A 22,160-nucleotide genomic window follows, 5' to 3' on the forward strand; every position below is an offset into this window, starting at 1 on the left:
TCGCAGTCATGTACAACTGGAATCTTTGTTCCCACCAGCGCCAAGTCACTGACAGATTGCCGGTGAGCAGCAACGGTGATGGCGGTTTGAACTGCTCCATGCCGTCAGAAACGGTGTGTGCTAATCTAAGCTATCTTAGTTGCGTTGCTCAGCTGCAGTCTCCGTCCACAGAACAGCTTGTACAACATCTTGTGACTTTATGTCATGTTACCTTAGCATGGGCTGTTGTCAAGGAAACTCTTTATTGGCCCTTGTGCTATCCTATGACCCCACCCTCACATTGACGTGTTCTCCCTACCATGACAAAGGTGGATAAAGGTGGAGAGGATTTTATGTTATCCATGGACACCAGTGAAGATCACAAATCATTGAAGAAAAAGGTTCAGAGCACTGTCTAGTGGGTCTACATGACCCAACTCCCAATGTTAACGTGCCTATTGAACAAGGGTTACGACAGACGATAAGGACAGTTTTCAGTGCAAGAGCATTCACTTCAGCTTTACTCTGTAACTCCTCTTGTCATAGAAGTCAACAGCACCATCTATTAGTGGTGGTGATAATGACAGCTGTCTATTACAATACACCACACTCTATGCTACTGCTCTATGTGGAAAAAAAAAAACGTTACACCTTTATTCATATTTACTAAATCTGAAATTAAGCAACTCTTGAAAACACAAAGAACTATTTGTTGCCTCCATGTTCATTTTCTCTGACTTTAGGTTTTCCATTACAATGAGTTGCATCTGTGTCTCTCTCTACATTTGTCATTTGTGCAAAGTTCTGCACTGTTGTGCTGGGAATGAACTGAACTCCTGAACTCCTCCTCTGGCGTTCGGTTCACCATGTGCTCTTCGTTGGTTGGTAAAACCAACCACATGCAGGTTAAAGAGAAAAATATATTAGCAAAGGATAAATTAATAAAGAAAAAACGACTCTTAGGAAGGAGTTGCCTCCTGTCTGCACACCAAAGAGCTGACTTCAAAGTTGCTTCATTTACAACCGACACATCAGTACATGGGGCGGGTCTCTCCTCTGCAGCTCACTTGCTGCTCCTCGGGGATGAGAGGACTCCTTGCAGCATATTTTTTTTCTCATTTTGAGCCAGTTTGGAAAGCAATGTGACTGCAGTAATGAAGGCATATTTGTATTTTTACTGATCCTAAATTCTGCACTTGCATGTTGGTATCTGCCAGCAACTCAGTTTTTTTTAATTAACCTACATTTCGTTTCATTTAAAGAGAAAATGTCAAAGCCCACAAAACCTAAGTAACATAAGGATTTCTATTGTCCAGTATAATTTATACAGAAATTTGAACTGTAATTCATTACGTTCCTCTGTTACTGACAAAAGCCATTAAATTAAAGTAATTCATTAGTAACTCAAAAGGTCTTTTCCAAGAACCCATTCTAGAAAAAGCTCAATGCACCCCTGGCAATTGTGCCCTGATTTCCTGTGTGCCAGCCCTGAACTAAACCAACTGAACTATCCAACCATCTTGCCAGAAATAAGAGGAATCTGGAAAAGTTCACCTGCACTGTTCAATTCAATTCAATTCAATTTTATTTGTATAGCCCAAAATCACAACAACTGTCGTCTCGGTGAGCTTCGAAGTAAAACATGAACTTAAAAGGATCATGAATACAGAGAGTTCAATAGGAAAATACTAAAATGAACTAACAAACTGACTAAGCTATACTGGCATCCTTGCCCTTTTACCCCCCTTTTGCGGTAAGGAAAAACTCCTAAAAAAACGGATTCTGGAAAAATAACGAAGAAACCTCAGGGGTGCCCACATGAAGGAGGGATCCTCCCCCAGGACGGACAGGCGGTTTACCAGAACTCTTATAGAAGAATTAACTTATCTAAATCTACAACTACATATTGTTAGAGTTTACGAGGCTGGACCCAGAAGCAGGACAGAACAGAGATGGTTGGCGAAAAAGAGTTTTTAATCAGTCCCAGTGGTGGTGGCTTAGGTGGCTGGATCCTGGACGGCAGATGAGACCAAAGGTGTGGAGGATGCTGGAGGCAATGTCTGAAGGAAACAGATTAACAGTGGATTAGGATTCTTGGCATAGGCATGAGCATAGGCATAGAAATGGTTTTGACAAGGTCTAGAGTTTAGCATAGGTCAGTACTCTACCGCTGAGAGCAGACGGACTGACATCGGCTGGAAGGTGAGGAGTCCATAAGTAGGCTGAAGGTTGATGAGGAGACTGGAAACAGGTGAGGCGATTATTCCCCGGTAGGAGTGGGAGGAGCTCATAATCCTAACAGGACCCCCCTCTCAAGGGACGCCACCCGGCAGACTAAAACGGTCAGGGTGCAGGCGGCGAAACTCCCGCACCAGAGCAGGGTCCACAATAAACGAACGAGGCACCCAGCAACGCTCCTCCGGGCCATAGCCCTCCCAGTCCACCAAGAACTGGAGGCCACGACCCCGCCGACGCACATCCAGAAGGCGACGGACAGTGTAGACCGGATGGCCGTCCACCAGCCGGGCGGGAGGAGGGGGTCCGGACGGAGGGCACAGCGGACTGGAGACCACAGGTTTGAGGCGGGAGACGTGGAAGACCGGATGAACCTTCATGGAGCGTGGGAGACGTAGCTTGACACTGGCAGGATTAATGACAGAGTCCACAATGAAGGGTCCGATGAAGCGAGGTGACAACTTCCGTGACTCTGTATGAAGGGGAAGGTCCGTGGTGGACAGCCAAACCTCCTGTCCAGGAGCGTAAGGGGGAGCTGGAGAACGGCGCCTGTCAGCAGAGGTCTTAGCACGCTGTGTAGCACATAGGAGCGACTGTCTAGTCGCCGACCAGACCCTGCGACAGCGTCTGATGTGATCTGCCACAGAGGGAACAGTTAAGTCAACCTCTTCAGAGGGAAACAGAGGGGGCTGGTAGCCCAAATAGGCCTCAAAAGGGGACCTTCCTGTGGCGGAAGAGACCAGACTATTATGGGCGTATTCTATCCAGCTCAGATGGTTAGACCATGAACTGGGGTTCTGGGAACAAACGCATCGAAGGGCAGACTCCAAATCCTGGTTCGTGCGTTCGGTCTGGCCATTGGTTTGGGGATGGAAACCAGAGGACAAGCTGGCCGTGGCACCCAGTCCCTGGCAAAAGTTCTTCCAGACCTGGGAAGAAAACTGGGGGCCACGATCAGAAACAATGTCACAGGGAATGCCATGGAGCCGGAAAACATGGTCAGTGAGGCACCTGGCGGTCTCAGTAGCAGTGGGAAGTTTGGGCAGCGCCACGAAATGAGCAGCCTTGGAGAATCTGTCCACAATCGTCAAGATGACAGTGTTCCCTTGAGAGGCGGGGAGTCCAGTGACGAAATCCACTGCTATGTGAGACTGAGGTCTGGAAGGGACAGGAAGTGGATTAAGAAGGCCAGCAGGAGCTTGATGGGAGGATTTGCTGGTGGCGCAAATGGTGCAAGCAGCCACATAGGCCTTAGTGTCTGAGATGATGGAAACTGGCCGCCAGAAATGCCACCAGAAATGCCGCTGGACTTGGAGTAGAGTCCGACGGAACCCCGGATGGCAGGAGAACCGAGACGCATGGACCCAAGTCAACACTCGAGACCGGACCGAAGCTGGGACATACTGGCGATTGGGTGGTCCACCTCCGGGGTCCGGATCAGTGGCCAGAGCTTGCTGGATGGCGGTCTCGATCTCCCAGGAGAGACTGGCAAGCACACAGGACGGAGGGAGGATGGGACTAGAGGAGGTCTCTGGTTCTTCAGGGGAATGCAGGCGGGAGAGCGCATCAGGCTTCACGTTGCGTGACCCAGGGCGAAAGGAGACAGTAAAATTAAACCGGCTGAAAAACAAAGCCCAACGGGCCTGATGAGGGTTGAGTCTTCTGGCAGAAACGATGTATTCGAGATTTTTATGATCTGTCCAGACTATAAAGGGAAGTTCGGCACCCTCCAGCCAATGGCGCCATTCTTCCAAAGCCAATTTAATGGCCAGCAATTCCCTATTACCAACGTCGTAATTGCGCTCGGAGGGTGACAGTTTGCGGGAAAAGAATGCACACGGGTGAAGCTTCCCATCTGGAGAGCGTTGGGAGAGGACTGCCCCCACCCCGGTATCAGAGGCATCCACCTCCACCACAAACTGTCGAGAGGGATCGGCTTGGGCCAACACGGGGGCGGTGGTGAAACGGGTCTTGAGAAGGTTGAAGGCATCCTCAGCTTCTTGGCTCCATAAAAAAGGAGTTTTTGGAGATGTAAGAGACGTTAGGGGGCGTGCAATGCTGCTGAAGTTGCGCATGAAGCGACGATAAAAATTAGAAAAACCAAGGAAACGCTGAAGGTCTTTACGGGAGGTCGGTCGGGGCCATTCCTTAATGGCAGCGACCTTCGTGGGATCCATGTTAACATGACCCTTTTCTATAACAAAACCTAGGAACGAGATCTTGGGGACATGGAATTCACATTTCTCCGCCTTGATGTACAGTTTGTTTTCGAGGAGTCTTTGGAGGACCAAATGCACATGTTGGACATGGGAATCGAGAGAGGGGGAATAAATAAGAATGTCGTCCAGGTAGACAAACACAAACCGATTAAGAAAGTCTCTGAGCACGTCATTTACGAGTGCCTGGAATACTGCTGGTGCATTGGTTAACCCAAAAGGCATCACCAGGTACTCGAAGTGGCCTAAAGGTGTGTTGAATGCTGTCTTACATTCGTCTCCCTCTCTCACCCGCACAAGATGGTAAGCATTACGGAGATCTAATTTGGTAAAGACCGAAGCTCCCTGGAGATACTCAAAGGCTGAATTTAGTAACGGCAAGGGGTATTTGTTCTTTACCGTGATGTTATTGAGATGACGGTAGTCAATACAGGGCCGCAGAGACTTGTCCTTCTTCTCCACAAAGAAAAAGCCAGCCGCCAGGGGAGAAGAGGATGGTCGGATTATGCCCGCAGCGAGGGACTCCTTGATGTACCGTTCCATGGCCGTGAGTTCTGGTCTGGAGAGACTGTACAGTTTAGAAGAAGGTAAGGTGACACCTGGGAGCAGATCTATGGCAATGTCATACGGTCTGTGAGGAGGAAGGGTGGAAGCCCTTTGCTTACTGAACACCGCTGCAAGGTCATGATACACAGGAGGGACGCCAGACAGGTCTGGGGAAACAGGTGGCAAATCAGTAGTCTGTAAATCAGGCAGGGCAGAGCGAAGACAGGTGGAGTGACAGTAAGGACTCCAACTTATAATGCAGTTTGTCTGCCAGTCAATGTGGGGATTATGCAAACTAAGCCATGGACGTCCCAAAATGATTTGACAGGAAGTAGCCTGAAAAACATAAAACTGGAGAGACTCACAGTGGTTGCCAGAAAAACATAGGTTAACAGGAGTAGTCTGGTGCTGAATCAGAGTTAGAGTCTGTCCGTTAGCTGCACTGACCTTTAAGCAGGGGTCCAGGGGGAGGAGAGTTAGTCCAGCTTCAAGGGCTAGGTTCTTATTGATGAAGTTGCCCTCAGCACCAGAGTCGATGAGGGCGGATATGGATCGGGACCAGGAACCAAAAGAGAGAGTGACCAGGAATTCAGTTCTAGCTGGGGTTTGAGAGTCAGAGACAGTGCCCTTCAGTGTCCCCATGATCACTGAAGGGCTCTCTCTTTTGGCCTGAGGGGGCAGACTGCCACTTGGTGATTTTTACTGCCACAGTAAAAACATTCTCCTCTTGTCCGACGCTCCTCTCTTTCCTTTGGTGTTAAACGCGTCCTACCAAGCTGCATCGGTTCCTCAGGGGTTAATGAGTGAGCAGGAATATCGACAGAAGAAAAAACAGAAGGGGGCGTGACCGGACGTGTCGTGGGTCTCGGGAAGGCCAGCTGGGACTTGTAGTTTCGAGAGCTGCGGCGCTCGCGGAGGCGGTTATCAATCCGAATGGAAAGTGTAATCAAAGACTCAAGGGAGTCCGGTTTATCATAATGCAATAGTTCATCTTTGATCGAATCTGTTAATCCGTTATAGAACACTTCCTGTAGGGCTCGCTTGTCCCAACCTGCTTCCGTGGCTAAGATGCGGAAGTCAACGGAGTACTCCGCCACAGAGCGTCTCTCCTGTCGGAGACTTAGCAGTTTCCTGGAGGAGTCGTGGTACTTTTCTGGAGTTTCAAACACTTGTTTGAAATGCCCAAAAAAAGGCTTGAAAAGATAATGGAGCGGAGCTGCGATTAGCCAGGAAGGCTTCTGCCCATTCCAGAGCCCGACCTCGCAATAAACCAACGACGAAGGCGATCTTGGCTTCATCCGAGGAATACATGGCAGACTGTTGCGAGAAGACTAGAGTGCATTGCAGGAGAAAACCACGACAGTGATCGGTGGTTCCGGAAAATGGATCCGGGTTAGGAATACGTGCTTCATGTACGGGCGAGGGACTCACAGGAGGCGGCTGAGGAGGAGGAGCAGCAGCTGAAGCCGAAGGTAAGTGCGTCGCGTCAGCGATGGTCTGAAGCAGAGATTGGAGCTGTGCTAGTTGCTGCGAGATGGTCTGTTGATTGTTGGACAGAGCGTCGATCATCTGTCCTTGTCGGTCCAGGGTGGAGGCATGGGTAGACAGAGTCTGGTTAATGGGGTCTGAGCCTGCTGGGGGGGGGGGGGGGGGGGCAGTTGAGGAATGACCCAAATGCAGAGATGAGGAGACAGAAGGTTCTAAGTCAAAGTCTTTAATCACCAAAAAAACCATAAACCACTGCAGAGCAGGCAAGCCAAACTAACAGACTAGAACTCGAACAGGGAATCAGAGTGAATGGACGAGCACAGGAGGAAGGCAAAGGCAGGACTTGAATATACACAGAACAGACAAGACACAGGTGAGATCAATTAGGACAGATTGGGACCAGGAAGTAAAACTAGAACTGACACAATACAGCAACCCTTCAAAATAAAACAGGAAACAGAAACTCCAAACCTGACAGAACAAAAATGGAAACAAAGGCAAATAAACCCAAACCGTGACAGAATGAGTGAATGTTTTGTTTATTTTTTATTATTTTGAAATGGTGTAATGCCCTGTGATTTTTATCAATGAAAAAACCGACCCCCCTAAACTTAAAGCCTTTTCTCTGTGATTTGTTTGTGAGGTAAAGATGTATTAGTTTAATGTTGAGAGCAGACTTTACTTTCTGTTTCAACACAGTTTTAACGATTTTTCTTCCAGTTGTGTTGACTAAGCTTTTTTTTTTCTATCACAACAAAAAACGGAAAGACCAAATAGTTCAGACGTGAAACCCACAAAAATAAAAAAAAGGAGAGACGGGTCTTGTGTTCAGGGGAGGAACTTTGCTGTGAGAGGAGTTTGTGGCTACAGAGAAGAAGGAAGCTCTTCAACATCAGACCAACATGAAAGGAACTCTGGCTTGTTTTCTGCTTCTCAGTAAGTACATGTTTCCTTTCTCTTGTTGTATTTGCACTTTACTTGAATTTATAATCAAATTGATTTTCGGTGGGGTTTTTTTAATGTTAAATACCACAGAAAAATGACAGGTCCTGTCAATTTTGTTTTTCCTTCTGTACTTTCGTTTTGACTAAACCTCAAACTCAGGGTTAGAATTCCGTCACTGGTGTTGGTGTTTAATGAAGGGTTTTGACAAACCAGTAGAGCATTACAAAGATTGTCAGAACTGTCAAAAGTCATAGAATCTTGTTCTAGCCATTTTTTGGATGTTATTATACTAAGGATCTTATTCCTTAGTCAACAGATTAATGTGTCAAACTCTGGGAGGAAATAGCACTGTTACCAAGAATATAAGTTGCATTGGAATTTGTTGATTCAGGCAATCAAATCAAAACAAAAAATACTAAATAAGACGAAAAAAATGCATATATATCTACACATAGATAAATAAAAATTTCGATCATTAATAATGATTTGATTTTAAAAAATAAAAAGTACACTGTGTAGGGGTAGAATGACCTATTAATGGGGTAATTACCATAATAATGATGAGCTATTCACATAATCTAGTGAGGGTCCTTGGGCAAGACCCTTAATGCTACTTTCTACCTCATCATCCTACCACAATAAACAGCTGCAGAGGTTGTAAGCAGGTAGAGAGGCAGGGGAGGGGCTTAGACTCACCGCTTCTGATTCCAGACCACACAAACTAACTGCTGCTTTCTAATAAATAAATAAATTTTTAAAAATTGTTTTCATTTATTAACGTAATATACTTTTTTGGGTTTACTGGATTTTTTGAAAAGTGAAAGAAAAGAATAGGAGTATGCATCAAAGTAAATGTGTTTCCATAATCTCAAGACCCACCTTTTAATTTCCCTTTTAGTTGAGTTTAACTGCTAATTTATTCTTTTAGTTTTAGTATAGGCTATTTTATGTATTTAATTTCATTCCATGCATCTTATTCTCAATTTTATATTTTTTCCATATACATCTATTGTATTCAATTTTAGTAACTTATCATGATATTAGTCCCAGCATTTCTTGTGGGGATCTTTTCCTCCAGGGCTAGCCGGCTTGGTTGGTGGTTGTTGCCGCGGTTGTCGTCCTTGCTGGGGCAGCTGGAGTTTGACTTTGCAGCCTTACAACTGTGAAGTGGACTCTGTTGCTGTCCCAGTCTGGGTAGGTGCTGTGGCATTGCTCCCATGGCCGAGCTGACTCCTGGTATGAAGAGATTCCCAAATACTGTTTCCGCACAGCAGAGCCAAGCCTTACTTGTTTGTTTATTTCTTTATTTCTTGTTCATTTATTTATTTTTACAGTTACATAGTCATCATTCATTGTACGTGGGGGTCATTGGTAATATGTTTTAACAGAAGGGAGTGAGAAGGGTGAAGGGTGGGTTGGGTTTTTACTGAAATATTTTGTTTTCTGTTTTTAATGAGCTGCACAAATGCATGAGAAGCGCTATTTTATAAATAAAGTTTGATTTGATTTGATTTGATCTCACTCATCTTGACTCTGAGTGGTTGACAGACAAAAAAGTCTCTTCAAAGTTGTAGAAAATTGACAAAAGATCAAAGGAAACATCAGCGTCCAGTTTAGAAAGAAGAGGAAGGAAAAAAAACTCCAAGGATAAAGGAATGCAGGCAGTGTCCAAAGTTAACACATGCTAGGTGCCAAATAAGACCAAATTAACTGTTTGAGGAGTAAAAGTTTGAGCAACAACTACTATCTAGCTAATGCTTTGCTCTTAATTAGACTAGTCTTGTTAATTAGCTTATTGGTGGATTTCATCTAAGTTCTTCTGCTATTCTCTTATATAATTAATATTTCAGATGTAATGTACACAATCGTTTGTCTGTTTTGTTCAGTTTTATGTGAATCTAAAAAAACTGAAGAAAATGTTCTTTAGTTTCCATTGATGTTCATTTATGAAGCCAACGGAAACGACAGAAATTAAATCATTCATAATTCTTGTCTGGGTTGTGTTCAGCTCAATAAAAAACAGAAAAATGTGGCAAGTTTTACCAGAGCCAGCCAGCCTTTAAAGAGAAAGCACAAACTGATGCGTGTTAAGTGTTAAATAACTTGCATACTGTAACTTAATTGTGAATTATATACAACTATACTTATGTGCTTAATAAAAGATAATGAATGATATTTTGTTTTTGTGTTTGTATGAATGCAGGCGGACCTGAAAAGGGGGGTGAGGATACCAGGGCGGCCGTGGTGCAGCGGTAGGGCGGTCAACCTCTGATCAAATGATTGCAGGTTTCGATTCCTGCCTTGCCTGCCCATGTGTCAAAGTGTCCTTGGGCAAGACACTGAACCCCACCTTGCCTCTGGTGGACGGTTAGTGCCAGTTCAGCAGAGCTGTCACCAGTGTGTGAATGGCTGAATGGGTTTGTGACTGTAAAGCGCTTGGGTCTTTGAGGAAGGTAGAAAGCACCATTTACCATCCAGTGTTTAGTCCTGGGCATCAAACTAGCCAGGACCGCCTCTGGCTGCACTTGATTTTAGCCACGGAGTCACATTCTTTGGGATCACCAGCGCCTTCTGCCTTGAGGCACAGGCACCAGTGCCTCACCTAATGTATTACCAATGACTGTTTTAAGTAGATAAAAAACTAAACGGGTCACAAACTGGCACCAATGTAATCAAACAGTCGGTGAGACATTAGAAAACATAATAAGACATAATATTTGATGATAGAAAGACTGTAAGGCATTTTTAATGGCATTGGCCATCAAAATTGCTGCTTTTTATGCATGTTTTAATAGTAGCACATAATTTACTCCATCTTGTGTTGTCCCAAATGGGCGTATATAATAATAATAATAATAATAATGGATTGGATTTATCTGCGCTTTTCAAGACACCCAAAGCGCTTACAATGTGTCCATTATTCATTCACTCCTCATTCATACTTGGTGACAGTAAGCTACTGTTGTAGCCACAGCTGCCCTGGGGCAGACTGACAGAGGCGTGGCTGCCATTTCGCGCCTACGGCCCCTCTGACCATCGCCAGGATCATTCATGCGCATTCGCACACCAGTGGAGCCGCGGAGGGTGAAGTGTCTTGCCCAAGGACACAACGACATTTTGGCTGGTGGGAGCGGGGAATTGAACCGCCAACCCTTCGATCATTGGACGACCCGCTCAACCACCTGAGCCACTGTCGCCCCTATATATATAAAAAACTGTATATAGCGGGGTCTTCTCGCGTACAAACCTATCATCCCAAAATGTCTGGTTGATTTGCAGTTTCCATCCTGTCAGTCTATATCTGGAAGTCCCATAGGATCTCTGCTCTCTCATTCTCTACCACTTTCGGAGGAGTTACCCATTTTGACCTTGGGGTTTCCGGTACGAATTCTGCACACATGTTCCTGTATGTGCCAGGATGAGCGCTTCGGTGCTGTCCTGTAGGCCAGCCCTTTCTAGCCATTGGTAGGACTTCTTGATATCAGCCACTTCAGTTATGGTCCGGTGGTACATCCCATGCAGGGATTTGTCCTCCTATGAGGATCTGTCCTCCAGCACTGCATCCTCTGCCCTCCATTGTCTGAGACATTCACTGAGCACACTGTCAGTTGGGGCCTTGAGCTTGATGTACTCATGGATCTTGGATGTTTCATCCTGGATAGTGGCTGCTACGCTCACTAGTCCTCGGCCTCCTTCCTTGCAGCTAGCATACAGTCTCAGGGTGCTGGATTTGGGGTGGAACCCTCCATGTATGGTGAGGAGCTTTCATGTCTTAACATCCATTATCTGTGTCTCTTCCTCTGGCCATCTTATCTTTCCTGCAAGGTATCTGATAACTGGCAGTGCGTAGCTGTTTATTGCCTGGGTCTTGTTCTTGCCATTGAGCTGGCTTCTCAGGACTAACATTTCTTTTGGAGGTATTTAGCTGTTGCAGCTTTTTATTTTTTTGCCTGTTCCACGTTGCCATTTGCCTGCAGAATTCCAAGGTACTTGTGACTGTCCTCAATATCTGCTATTGTTCCTTCTGGGAGTGAGACCCCTCCTGTGTGGACTACCTTGCCTCTCTTTGTCACCATTCGGCTGCATTTCTGGAGCCCGAATGACATCCCAATGTCAGTACTGTAGATCCTGGTGGTGTGGATCAGGGAATCAATGTCATGCTCGCTCTTAGCATACATAGTCTTGTCGAATATTTTGGCACAGAGGGTTCAGACCTTTGCAGAACAGCAGTGGGGACAGAGTTTCACCTTGGTATATGCCACATTTTATGGACAATTATGCAAGTGGCTTCCCATTGGCTTCAAGGGTGGTTTTCCACAGCTTCATTGAGTTTCCTATGAAGGCTCTTAGAGTCCTCTTGATGTTGTACAGTTGTATTGTGTTTATTGACAAATGCTCCTGGCTTGGGGGGCATTCTGGAAACTCCACAAGATGTCTAGCTCTGATTAGACAAAAAGTGGGAGTGTTCTCTCTGGGTTTTTGTCTCTATTGATGTCTAAACTGATCTCTTTTTAAACTAGTGGTCATTGGCGGAACTGCAGCATTTGGTCATTCTGGATTTGTTTTAAATTGAGGACTGAAAGGTGGAGGCTTGGAAAGGAAGAGAGAAAGTTCACTGTGGTGTTAAATTTATCTAATGGCATAAGGTAACACTCTAAGAAGAACAAAAAAACAAAGCAAAGAGGAAGATACTGTGGTACAAAAACAAAAAAATAGCTAAAAAATGGTATAATTATTGTTGTGAAAACATCTTCTAGAACAGTGTTTCCCAACCCTGATCCTCTGGGAACACTGTCCTGCATGTTTTCCATGTTGCCCTGCTTATGCACACCTGATTCAGCTCATCATCAGGCTCTACAGAAGCCTGACAATGACAGTCATCAAAGGCAGGATGTGTTTGAGGAGGGTAGGGTTGAAAAATGGCAGGACAGTTTTCCCTGAGGACCAGGGTGAGGAAAGTCATCATCTACCCAAAGTTATTCTGTGGTCCGTGTGAAACTAAGCTATACTTTAACACCATTGCAGGAGTGCTATGTCTTCTCCATCCGGGTACAGCAGGAGCGTCTGTTTTAGACACCACAGGGGTATATTACTATGACTATGATTACACTGCAGGTAAGTTATTTTTCCTTAAAAACATAATTTTTTTCTCATCTTGATGATGAAAAAAGTTTGTGTATTTTTAATAACAAGTATTTTTGTCAGAATCACTTTTATGTCATAACTTAATATCATATCATTGTCTACATGACAGACTATCTGGACTTCCCCACTGCAAAAAGTAAGTCTCATTGTTAAAATCATCAAAAGTTGAGTTTATAATAACTAAAAACTTCTAGCTGACAAATGTCTTTTTGAAACAAAGATTATTTTATAAATATTATTTAAATTTGTCGTCAATTTTTCATTTGATCTCAATAGGACTGAACTTAATAAGTCCTCTTTACGTTGCCACATCAGAAACGACTTGGTACTAACTCATGCCCTTTTGTTCTGTTGTAAACCAAACATGGAGTTGATAAAAAAAACAACCCAAAATAAGTGTTGATATCATGCAGTTTCAACAATTCATTCATTTCTGATGGAGAAAAAAAGATGATTATAATATGCTTCAAGTCTAAATTTGCATTCTGAAAGAATCTTGTTTTATACAATAATATTCCCTTAATTATATAAAAGATTAGGGTTGTAGTTTACTGTTGCTTATGCAGATTCATTTTTATGTCAATTTTAAATAAACCTGAGACAGTTTTGCTGGTTTTGATTGTTCCCAGGTTCTGAAACAAACTCAACTGAGATTCTTCCAACAAAACAGCCTGACTTTTCAGGTAAAACATCATAATTGTTGTTGTTACTGTCTTTGTGTTTCAAAATCAAGCTGGAAATGAAGTAAAAAAGCATAAATGCAATTAGGCCAAACTCCGGATTTTAATCAAAAATGAACCACAGTTTATGTTATACAACAATGATGCATTTTAGTCAGACTTACTTTAAAGTACTGTAAGTTAATTGAACGCTTCCAAAATGTTGATCTTTATGTACTTTACAGTTACTTTGAAAAACCTAGTTTAGACATTTCTTTTAAACTCTTTTCTTGGCTTTGACCTTTTACCAGCAACATGATTTGTGTGAAAGGATTGAGGATATTTGAAAGAAAAGACTCATGCGGACATCGCTTCAGTAACTGGTTAATAGTTAACAGACAGAGCTGAAAGTAAACATCTGTCCAAATTTATGAGCTTTATCAAAAAGTATTTACATTTTACCACTGATCATCTTTTGATCCATTTTCTAAGCTTTACCAGTGGTCTTTTAATTATAATGATGTCATTTTTAGACAAATTTATAAAACCTGTGTTGCTTTCTAGCACATAGTTTCTGCAGATCAGCAGGAGTTGATAGAAATTTGCCTCTAAGTTGTGCGCAGGACCAAGTAAGCCTGTCCCCACTTCCTGTCATTCATCTATGTATATGCTCTCCCTCTAGCTCACAGCCCCTCACACCCCCAACCAAACATTACCAGTGCAACAAAAATGGTGGGCAATGTTGGAGCTATTCATCTACTGTAGTCGTTGAACAGCTAGTCGTCTACTGTACAAGTGGATAATAATAATAATAATGGATTGGATTTATCTGCGCTTTTCAAGACACCCAAAGCGCTTAATTGAAATCAAAATTGAACTTACATTATGTCCATTATTCATTCACTCCTCATTCATACTTGGTGATGGTAATCTACAGTTGTAGCCACAGCTGCCCTGGGGCAGACTGACAGAGGCGTGGCTGCCATTTCGTGCCTACGGCCCCTCTGACCATCACTGGGATCATTCATGCACATGCACACGCCAGTGGAGCCACACTGGAGGCAAGGAGGGTGAAGTGTCTTGCCCAAGGACACAACGACATTTTGGCTGGTGGGAGCGGGGATTGAACCGCCAACCCTTCGATCATTGGACGACCCGCTCAACCACCTGAGCCACTGTCGCCCATCAGAATGGATGCATCAGAATGGAGCGGAGCAGGGATCTTGTGACCCAACCAGCGTCACAATAAGCTCTTTTTGAAATTGCAACTTTTTGACTGCTGCGGAGTCGCAACATTATGAATAGCGTTAATGGTAAATGGTGTATACTTATATAGCGCTTTTCTACCTACAAGGCCCAAAGCGATTTACAGTCACAGACCCATTCACTCAGTCACACACACATTCACACACTGGTAGCGGCTCTGCTGCCAAACACAGAGGCTTCCCTACCACCAGAGGCAAGGTGGGGTTCAGTGTCTTGCCCAAGGACACTTCGACTCATGGGCGTGCAAGACAGGAATAAAACCTGATTTTATGAATAAAAAAATATGCAGAAATGAAATTTTCAGTTTAATTTTCTTTATATATGTCCTCCTTCATCATAAAATACCAATGCCAAAAGGTCAATAAATGAGTCAAAGCCTTTACTAGCGGTGGATTTTATATGCATGTGTAGGAACTAGTTTACAAACTAAGTTAACTGAGTACTTTAGCCTCATGATTAAACAGTCTGGGCCTGATTACTTTATCTGTAGGTGTCCAGTTATCTTGGAGCTGATCTACCAAATCCTGCTTTCTTCCCTAAATGCCAAACCTCTTAGTATATTATTATTGTTTGCACTAAGTTCATCTATTTGCTCCTGTCAGTTTTTTGCAGGTTTTTCCAGAATTGCTCACACCGCATACTCCCTGGATTGTCAAGCTGCATTATTTTACCTACTACTGTACAAACGTTGTTAATACATCAAAGGCAACATCTGTTAGTGTGAAGAGAGAATCACACAAGGAAGTGTTGACGAGAAAAGCGAAGAAGCAGAAGACATACATAGATCAACATTGGGAGTGAAGTTGAGGATTGAGAAGTAACAAAAACACTGATGAGGAGTTAGATAGTAGTGATCGGCGATAGGTCCTGATTGGCTACAAGCACAGGTGTCAAACTCCAGTTCCTACATGTTTCCAAACTAAACTGCTAATGTAGCTTCTGATTGGCAAAACATACCTGTTCCAGGTAATCAACTGCAGAAAAGACAGGGTTTCTGAAAAAAACAGCGAGAGGTCAGCCCTCGAGGCCCGGTACTGACCCCCCTGAACTACAGCGTAACAGTATTTATTACCAATAAAATGGTAATGCAGCATGTTTAGTTCATGAGTTGTTTTTTGTTTTTTTTTAACACTACTGCTCAGACGTTTTTAAACACCCAACTATCCAAAATCTTTTTCTGTTCAAGGCAGTAAGTTCTTAGCTTAAAAAGGAACCCAAGTTAGTTGTCAATTTTCAGAATAAAATAATAATGCCACCTAAAATTGAATCATTTAGAATGACACAAAAAAGCCTTATTGCAGGAAACCCAATATTGATTAACAGTTTAAATTGTTTTCATGGCAAATCTTAAAAGTTACTCCTAAATCTACAGCCTTGAAAACCTATCACTGTAACGTTGATAAGTAAAGTTAAGTTGCTCTTTTCTTTTATCCCTGCAGGTGTGTTTCTTACATTTCGTCTGATTCTGGTGTGCGCCATCTCCATCCTCTTGATTTTTCCAGCTATTTGTTTTGCTTTCCTCTGGAAGAAAAGATTCTTTTCAGCTGGAAGGTAAACCTACAAGAAGCACACAAACGTGTTTCCATGTCTTTGTGCTGGCTGACAATCATTATGAGGTCAAGATCAGATCAATGTCCCTAAAGTCAGAGGGGAGGATTATATTTTACAAGCAGGACATCAAGTAAATTACCTCCAAAAAGACACTCCACTCCTGAAGGAGCACTAGCATCCAATGCAGAGGAAAGGGAAGGGAAGTACAGACGTGTCTTTGTGGATAGAGAAATGTGACTTCAGAAAAGAGGGAACAGGAACTTTCCATTGAGTAGTATTTCTTACAAACTCAGTGGTGACATCCAGCAGAAGGCTAACAAGGGTTTGCAGGACATCAGCATCTTCATAACAGGAAATTTCAGAGAACTTGGGGTGTAGATGGTCAAAAAATGAGCAGAGTAAGTGAGCCTTAATTAACAGAAGCAGCAGTAAATGGTGTTTGAGAACTAATGATTGAGACCAGACTAAGATCTGCTTATAATTCTTCTGTATCATCACAAACAGGAAATGATAACTAAGCCTCACATAAAACTGGCCGCTGATCCAGCCTGTGCTAAACCCAATTAATTTTCCCTCATAAAGGCTTTTCAGTCTTTCTCCTACTTATTTTTTTACAGTTTGAGATATTTCATCTCTTCTTTTCTTTCATTACATTTTGTCATATTGATGTTTTTCAGGGCTTCAGGTGAACGATGTGTTTGACAATGTGTCACACAGGTAAGTTTGAGTCATTCACGGACATTAACTGTTTGTTAACTGTTTGTTTAACAGGCTGAAATAATCACAAAAAAATGTCTCTTGCAGGACTGATGAGTTAAAGAGGAACAAAGAGAATCATGTTTATGTTGAAGTACAGGCTGAGTGGGTGATAGATTGGAAACCAGAGTGAAATCGTTAGAATTCTTCCTTGTGTTTAGGCTGCTCCCTTTAGGTGTACCTACAGCCAAATCATCCATATGATCCTCTCTTCTGTAACCTCCTCTCTCTCACTGTGTCCTCCATCACAACATCCATGAACCTCCTCTTTGGTCTTCCTCTAGTCCTCTTTCCTGGTAGCTCCAACCTCAGCATCCATTGACCAACATTATCACTGCTCCTCTTCTTATGTCCAAACCGTCTCAATCCTTTATCTCCAACATCTACTATGGGCTGCTCCTGTTCATCCTGGTCCCTCCCAAAGAGAACCTCAACATCTTCATCTCTGCTACATCCAGCTCTGCCTCCTCTGTCTGCATCACAGTCTCTATGAGACAGTCACTTTTTCTTTCATTCTTGATGCCACTCTTTGGTCACACATCACACCTGAAACCTTCCTCCACCCCTTCCAACCTGCTTTCAAACTCCTCTCCACTTCTTTCCCATGCTCTCTGTTGATCTGAATAGTAGATCCTAAAGAATGAACAACCTCCTTCACCTCTGCTCCCTGTAACCTCACAGTTCCTCTGGTCAACCAGAAACGTTAAATGTTGCAGTTCCCCTCCAAAACCCTGAAAGCTTTAAAAAAGGGGGGGTTTTTCCTATTGACAACTGTGTTAAAAAGTCCACCTTTTCCAACAATGATTTTTTTATAATGCTTATTTAAAAAGAACTGTTGAGCTCATGTTTGTGTGAAAAATAGCCGTGTTTTCCTGAGTGACGTGTGGGTGAACCCTTGAGTGGACTCAAATAAACATTTGATCAACTGCCTACAAAACTTGTTTTATGTATCATGATCCAAAAAGCTTGTAATGTTTATGCTTTACTTAAAAAAACAAAAAAACTCTTCTTGCTCTTTTTTTTTAACATATAAAACATTCCTTTTTCATTTCTTTACTTTTCCACATTTTTTTCTTACATTTTGCAGACAAAGCTGAACTTCTGCACAACACAGGGATGATTTATTCAACTTTTAAACCTGATTTTGTTCCTTTTGGGGTCACAGGGCTGCTGGAGCCTATCCTGGCACTTGTAGGGGAAGGCAGGGGACACCCTGGACAGGTCGCCAGTCTGACGCAGGGGCCACAATCAAACACCCATGCACACATGTAACCAAATACCCTATGAAGCATGCTGTAACCCTTGTGGTATCCTAGACACTTTAACATTGGGAGTTGGGTCATCTTGACCCACTAGACCAGGGGTGGCTAACCCTGGTCCTCAAGAGCCTCAACCCTGCCTGTTTTCCAGCTCTCCTTAACCAGCTTGCTGTTGATTGGCTGCCTCAAGTGATTTCACATCCTGATTGACTGAACACACCTGATTTTGGTTATCATTATCGAGCAGTCTAGGGAGAACTGGAAAACAGACAGGATTGAGGCTCTTGAGGACCAGGGTTAGCCACCCCTGCACTAGACAGTGCTCTGAACTTTTTTTTCTTCAATGATTCCTGATCTTCACTGGTGTCCATGGATTACATGAAATCTTTCCACCTTTATCCACCTTTGTCATGGTAGGGAGAACACGTCAATGTAAGGGTGGGGTCATCTAAGATAGCACAAGGGTTAAAACGGTGAGAATCCACACAGAACGGTCCCCCATTGGTTCTCCAACCCAGACTTGAACCAGGGGTATTCTTCAGCCCAACACAAGAATGAAACAAACACATTTCATCTTTGTGGATAGGATGTTCAATGTGTCATTTTATGTTTCCTTTATTTTCTGCATGTATGCATTGGTGAAAAAAACTATTAATAGTTGTTTGTTATACATGACCTTAAGACTTTTTAGAGACAGTTTGACAAGCAGCACAAGAAATAATGAAATGTTACAGACTTTTAAGCACAAATCTCTAATTTTTTTCTTTATGTTCACTAAAATATTGAATTTAGATTCCTTAACCCTCGTCTAGTGGGTCTAGATGACCCAACTCCCAATGTTAAAGTGCCTAGGATAGCGCAAGGGTTACAACAAACAGATGCATTTATCTGACACATTGAAGAAGGGAATTCCAGCTTTTCAAGACAACTCAGTAGTGAGCCGATTCCCTGGGCGACCCTTGATGGGATAGGCCAAAACATGCCCAAAAGATTAGTGTTGTGTAGAAAATCTGAATTCTTATTTATGGTAGAATGCTTTGATCAACTAAGTGGTCTTTCAAAAATAATGAACGGGCAGAAATGTATTTTTCCCAGCTTCTATTTTCTTAGGTTTGGAACAAAGTCATCAGGATCAGGATGATCACATTTTAATGCTCATCTTTGTCTGATTTTTTTATTTATTAATTTACTTTCTAATCTGACTTTCCGTTGACTCATCACTTTTAATATTAGACATGAGGCAGGATGTTTTAACCCTTGTGCTATCTTAGATGACCCCACCCTTACATTGACGTGTTCTCCCTACCATGACAAAGGTGGATAAAGGTGGAAAGATTTCATGTAATCCATGGACACCAGTGAAGATCACAAATCATTGAAGAAAAAAGGTTCAGAGCACTGTCTAGTGGGTCTAGATGACCCAACTCCCAATGTCAAAGTGCCTAGGATAGCACAAAGGTTACTGTAGACTATTTAAGTACTATTTAAAGATAGGAATATTAGGAAGATCAATACCATAGAGAATAACATTTTGATTTGGAAATTCTATTGCTGCACAATGTTTTCCACAAAAATATAAAATGACAATTACCAGCATAAAAAGATAATTATTGTGTAACATAGTGTAACCGAACTCTAACAATTTTGATTTTGGTTTCACGAATGAGATTCCAATAATTGTTTAACTTCATTTGAGGATCTTTTATTTTCCATGTAGTGCCTTGAGATGACCTCAGTCCTCCAGTCCCAAAGTAAAGTGAAATGAAACAGTTCAGCTTTGATTATACAGACATGTTAATGACCGACAGCAACACAATCAAAAATGTGCAATAGCATGGATGGACAGCAAGTGTTTCAAATAAAAACCCTACATCGTACATCCCAATGTTTATTACCAACTTTATCTGATTACGTTTGCTGAAAATCTCAGATAAAGACCACAGACCTACTGAATTTGGAACACATGAAAACAGTTTTTAGCCAAACTACTTTGTGATTTCATTTGTTTATTCAAAGGAACATTCTGGCAGTTCAGTCTCACAGAGAAATTTCGATGTGGTTAATGACAGTTCCGGCATGTGCGGCTTTCTACAGCAGAAACATGGCCGACAGCCACACACACACACACACACAACACACACAGACGTGAGTCAGAGGCAGTTGGTGAAGTTGTGTTAAAGTGCTGGCTGTGGCTCAGGGCTGCATGCGGATGGCTCCGTCCAGCCGGATGACCTCTCCGTTGATCATGGGGTTCTCGGCTATCGACGTCACCAAGTGGGCGAACTCTGCGGGGTCTCCCAGGCGTGACGGGAAGGGCACCTGGCGGGCGAGGAAGGAGCGCACCTTCTCTGGAAGACTGGCGAGGAGAGGAGTGGAGAACAGTCCTGCAGACAGAATTTATGGATACCTCCGTCAGTTTGCATCTCATCCAAAAGGTTTTTATTCATTCTGCCCCGCTGCCTCGCCGGATTTGACATGCAAATTTCAACCAATCACATTGACAAGAAAGGTTTCTGCCCCCAAATGACAAAAACGCCCCCTTAACACTGCATGCAAACCCAGGCGGGAGCGCAAAGGGGAAGTGACCGCTAAAGATCACGGCTTAGTTAGGATTGCGGGCGTGCAGTTGTAAAATGCGGGGTCTCCCGCTCTTTAGAAAAAAAGAAGACTGCTGCCATGTTAAACAAAGGAAAAAAACCTCTTGCATTTATAAAATAGATCTTGTTTGGATTTACTTTCTGCAGGTGAGGGCTGTAGATGCACAACTGGACAAGGAAAAAGACAGTTTTTCGCTGTTTTGTTTCAAATTCTGCACATGATTCCAGAAGGCAGAAGCTTATGAGGTGGTGACTGATGCTGGAGAAGTCATAGATGATCATCATTGCTCTGCAGATGCAGCAGGAGCTGGGAATGTCTTGATGTTTTGAATGGAAAGAAGATGGTGACCAATGATCCTTAAACCCCCTCTGAATCTTCTAACAGAGATGGAGGTCACCACATTTCAACATAGTTTCATCTGAGGAAGAGGAGTCTTTGTTAGACCTTCCTCTCTACTGAAAGGAAGGAGCTAAGCCTACAACTCAGCTACTGAGATTGTTTTGACCCAGGGTGAGGTTGACGCGCATCTGTTTGCTCCAGTCATTAAATGTCCACTCTCATTTTGTATGGCGACACATTGACATTTATTTTCTGTCATTTTGCATACATACTTGCGTGTGACATTGACCAGCCTGTGTTCTTACACTCGTGCGGTACTGCGGTCAAAACCATTTGCCCTTCCGGGCCAAAACACCTGACAAACACTTTGACGTCTTCCCTTACATACAGAATCTCCCTACTGGCAGTAAGATGAACTACAATCACATTTATGGCTCCTACACACCGGCCCCTAATTGTTGATGACAACTGACACAATTATTCATACCTTAAGCAGAATGGAGCCATAAAGTGCCATGATAAACAAATTACATCACAACCAGTTTACACCCCATGAACCAAACAAAGTTTTGTGACTGGCCTTTCAATTATATTGGACTTTGTCTGCAATTTCACAGAGCGCACTAGTCCTCGTTTGCCAGGAAAAACTTCTAGAACTTTTCCAAGAGTCCATGATCACTACGATATCTCCTGGAGTTAAACTCCTTTTTCTTTCGTTCCACTTTTGTCTTTCTTGAAGCAACGGTAAGTACTCTTGCGTCCATCTCTTCCAGAACAGGTCTGCAATGCACTGTACTTGTCTCCAATGCCTCTTGATGTAAAGATCATGTTTTTCAAACAAGCCTGGTGGCAACGCTGGTTTTGCATTCAAGAGAAGAATGTGGTTTGGAGTGAGAGGTTCCAGATCGTTTACATCATCCGAGAGCTTAGTAATAGGACGGTCATTCAGAATGGCCTCTACTTCACAGAACACTGTATGATGTCCATCGTCATCCAGCCTTTGTTGATGTAGAACAGAAGTGAGAACTCTCCTCACCAGGCGAATCATGCTTCCCCCCTCCCCCACCCCATGGTGTGAAGCTGCTGGTGGGTTAAAATTCCAATGGATTCCAACTTGAGCCATGGATCATTGAATCCTGTCCTGATTCAACCCTTTGAGAGCCTCTTTAAGTTCTCTA

The 22,160-nt window shown here is 43.1% G+C and overlaps 1 protein-coding gene across 5 annotated transcripts; it reads left to right on the forward strand.

The window, feature by feature from the left end:
* Positions 1-6,316: 6,316 nt before the first annotated feature.
* LOC144994028 (uncharacterized) lies at positions 6,317-17,723 on the forward strand. Of its 5 annotated transcripts, none has more exons than XM_078950169.1 (10): positions 6,317-6,448; positions 7,297-7,400; positions 9,613-9,630; positions 10,689-10,790; positions 12,435-12,524; positions 12,664-12,690; positions 13,184-13,237; positions 15,919-16,030; positions 16,708-16,747; positions 16,835-17,723. In XM_078950169.1, exons 2-9 carry the CDS (start codon positions 7,367-7,369, stop codon positions 16,730-16,732), a joined length of 462 nt encoding a protein of 153 aa, XP_078806295.1. In that variant the 5' UTR covers positions 6,317-6,448; positions 7,297-7,366; the 3' UTR covers positions 16,733-16,747; positions 16,835-17,723. The 5 variants fall into 5 exon arrangements, with proteins under 5 accessions (XP_078806295.1, XP_078806298.1, XP_078806297.1 ...); XM_078950171.1 differs by lacking the exon at positions 6,317-6,448 and adding an exon at positions 6,701-6,837; XM_078950172.1 differs by lacking the exon at positions 13,184-13,237 and having other exon boundaries at positions 16,835-16,970.
* The last annotated feature ends 4,437 nt before the right edge of the window (positions 17,724-22,160 follow it).

This window comes from Oryzias latipes, chromosome 7 (assembly GCF_053564925.1).
Source record: "Oryzias latipes strain Hd-rR chromosome 7, Olatipes_Hd-rR_3.1".
Taxonomy (NCBI): Eukaryota; Metazoa; Chordata; class Actinopteri; order Beloniformes; family Adrianichthyidae; genus Oryzias; species Oryzias latipes.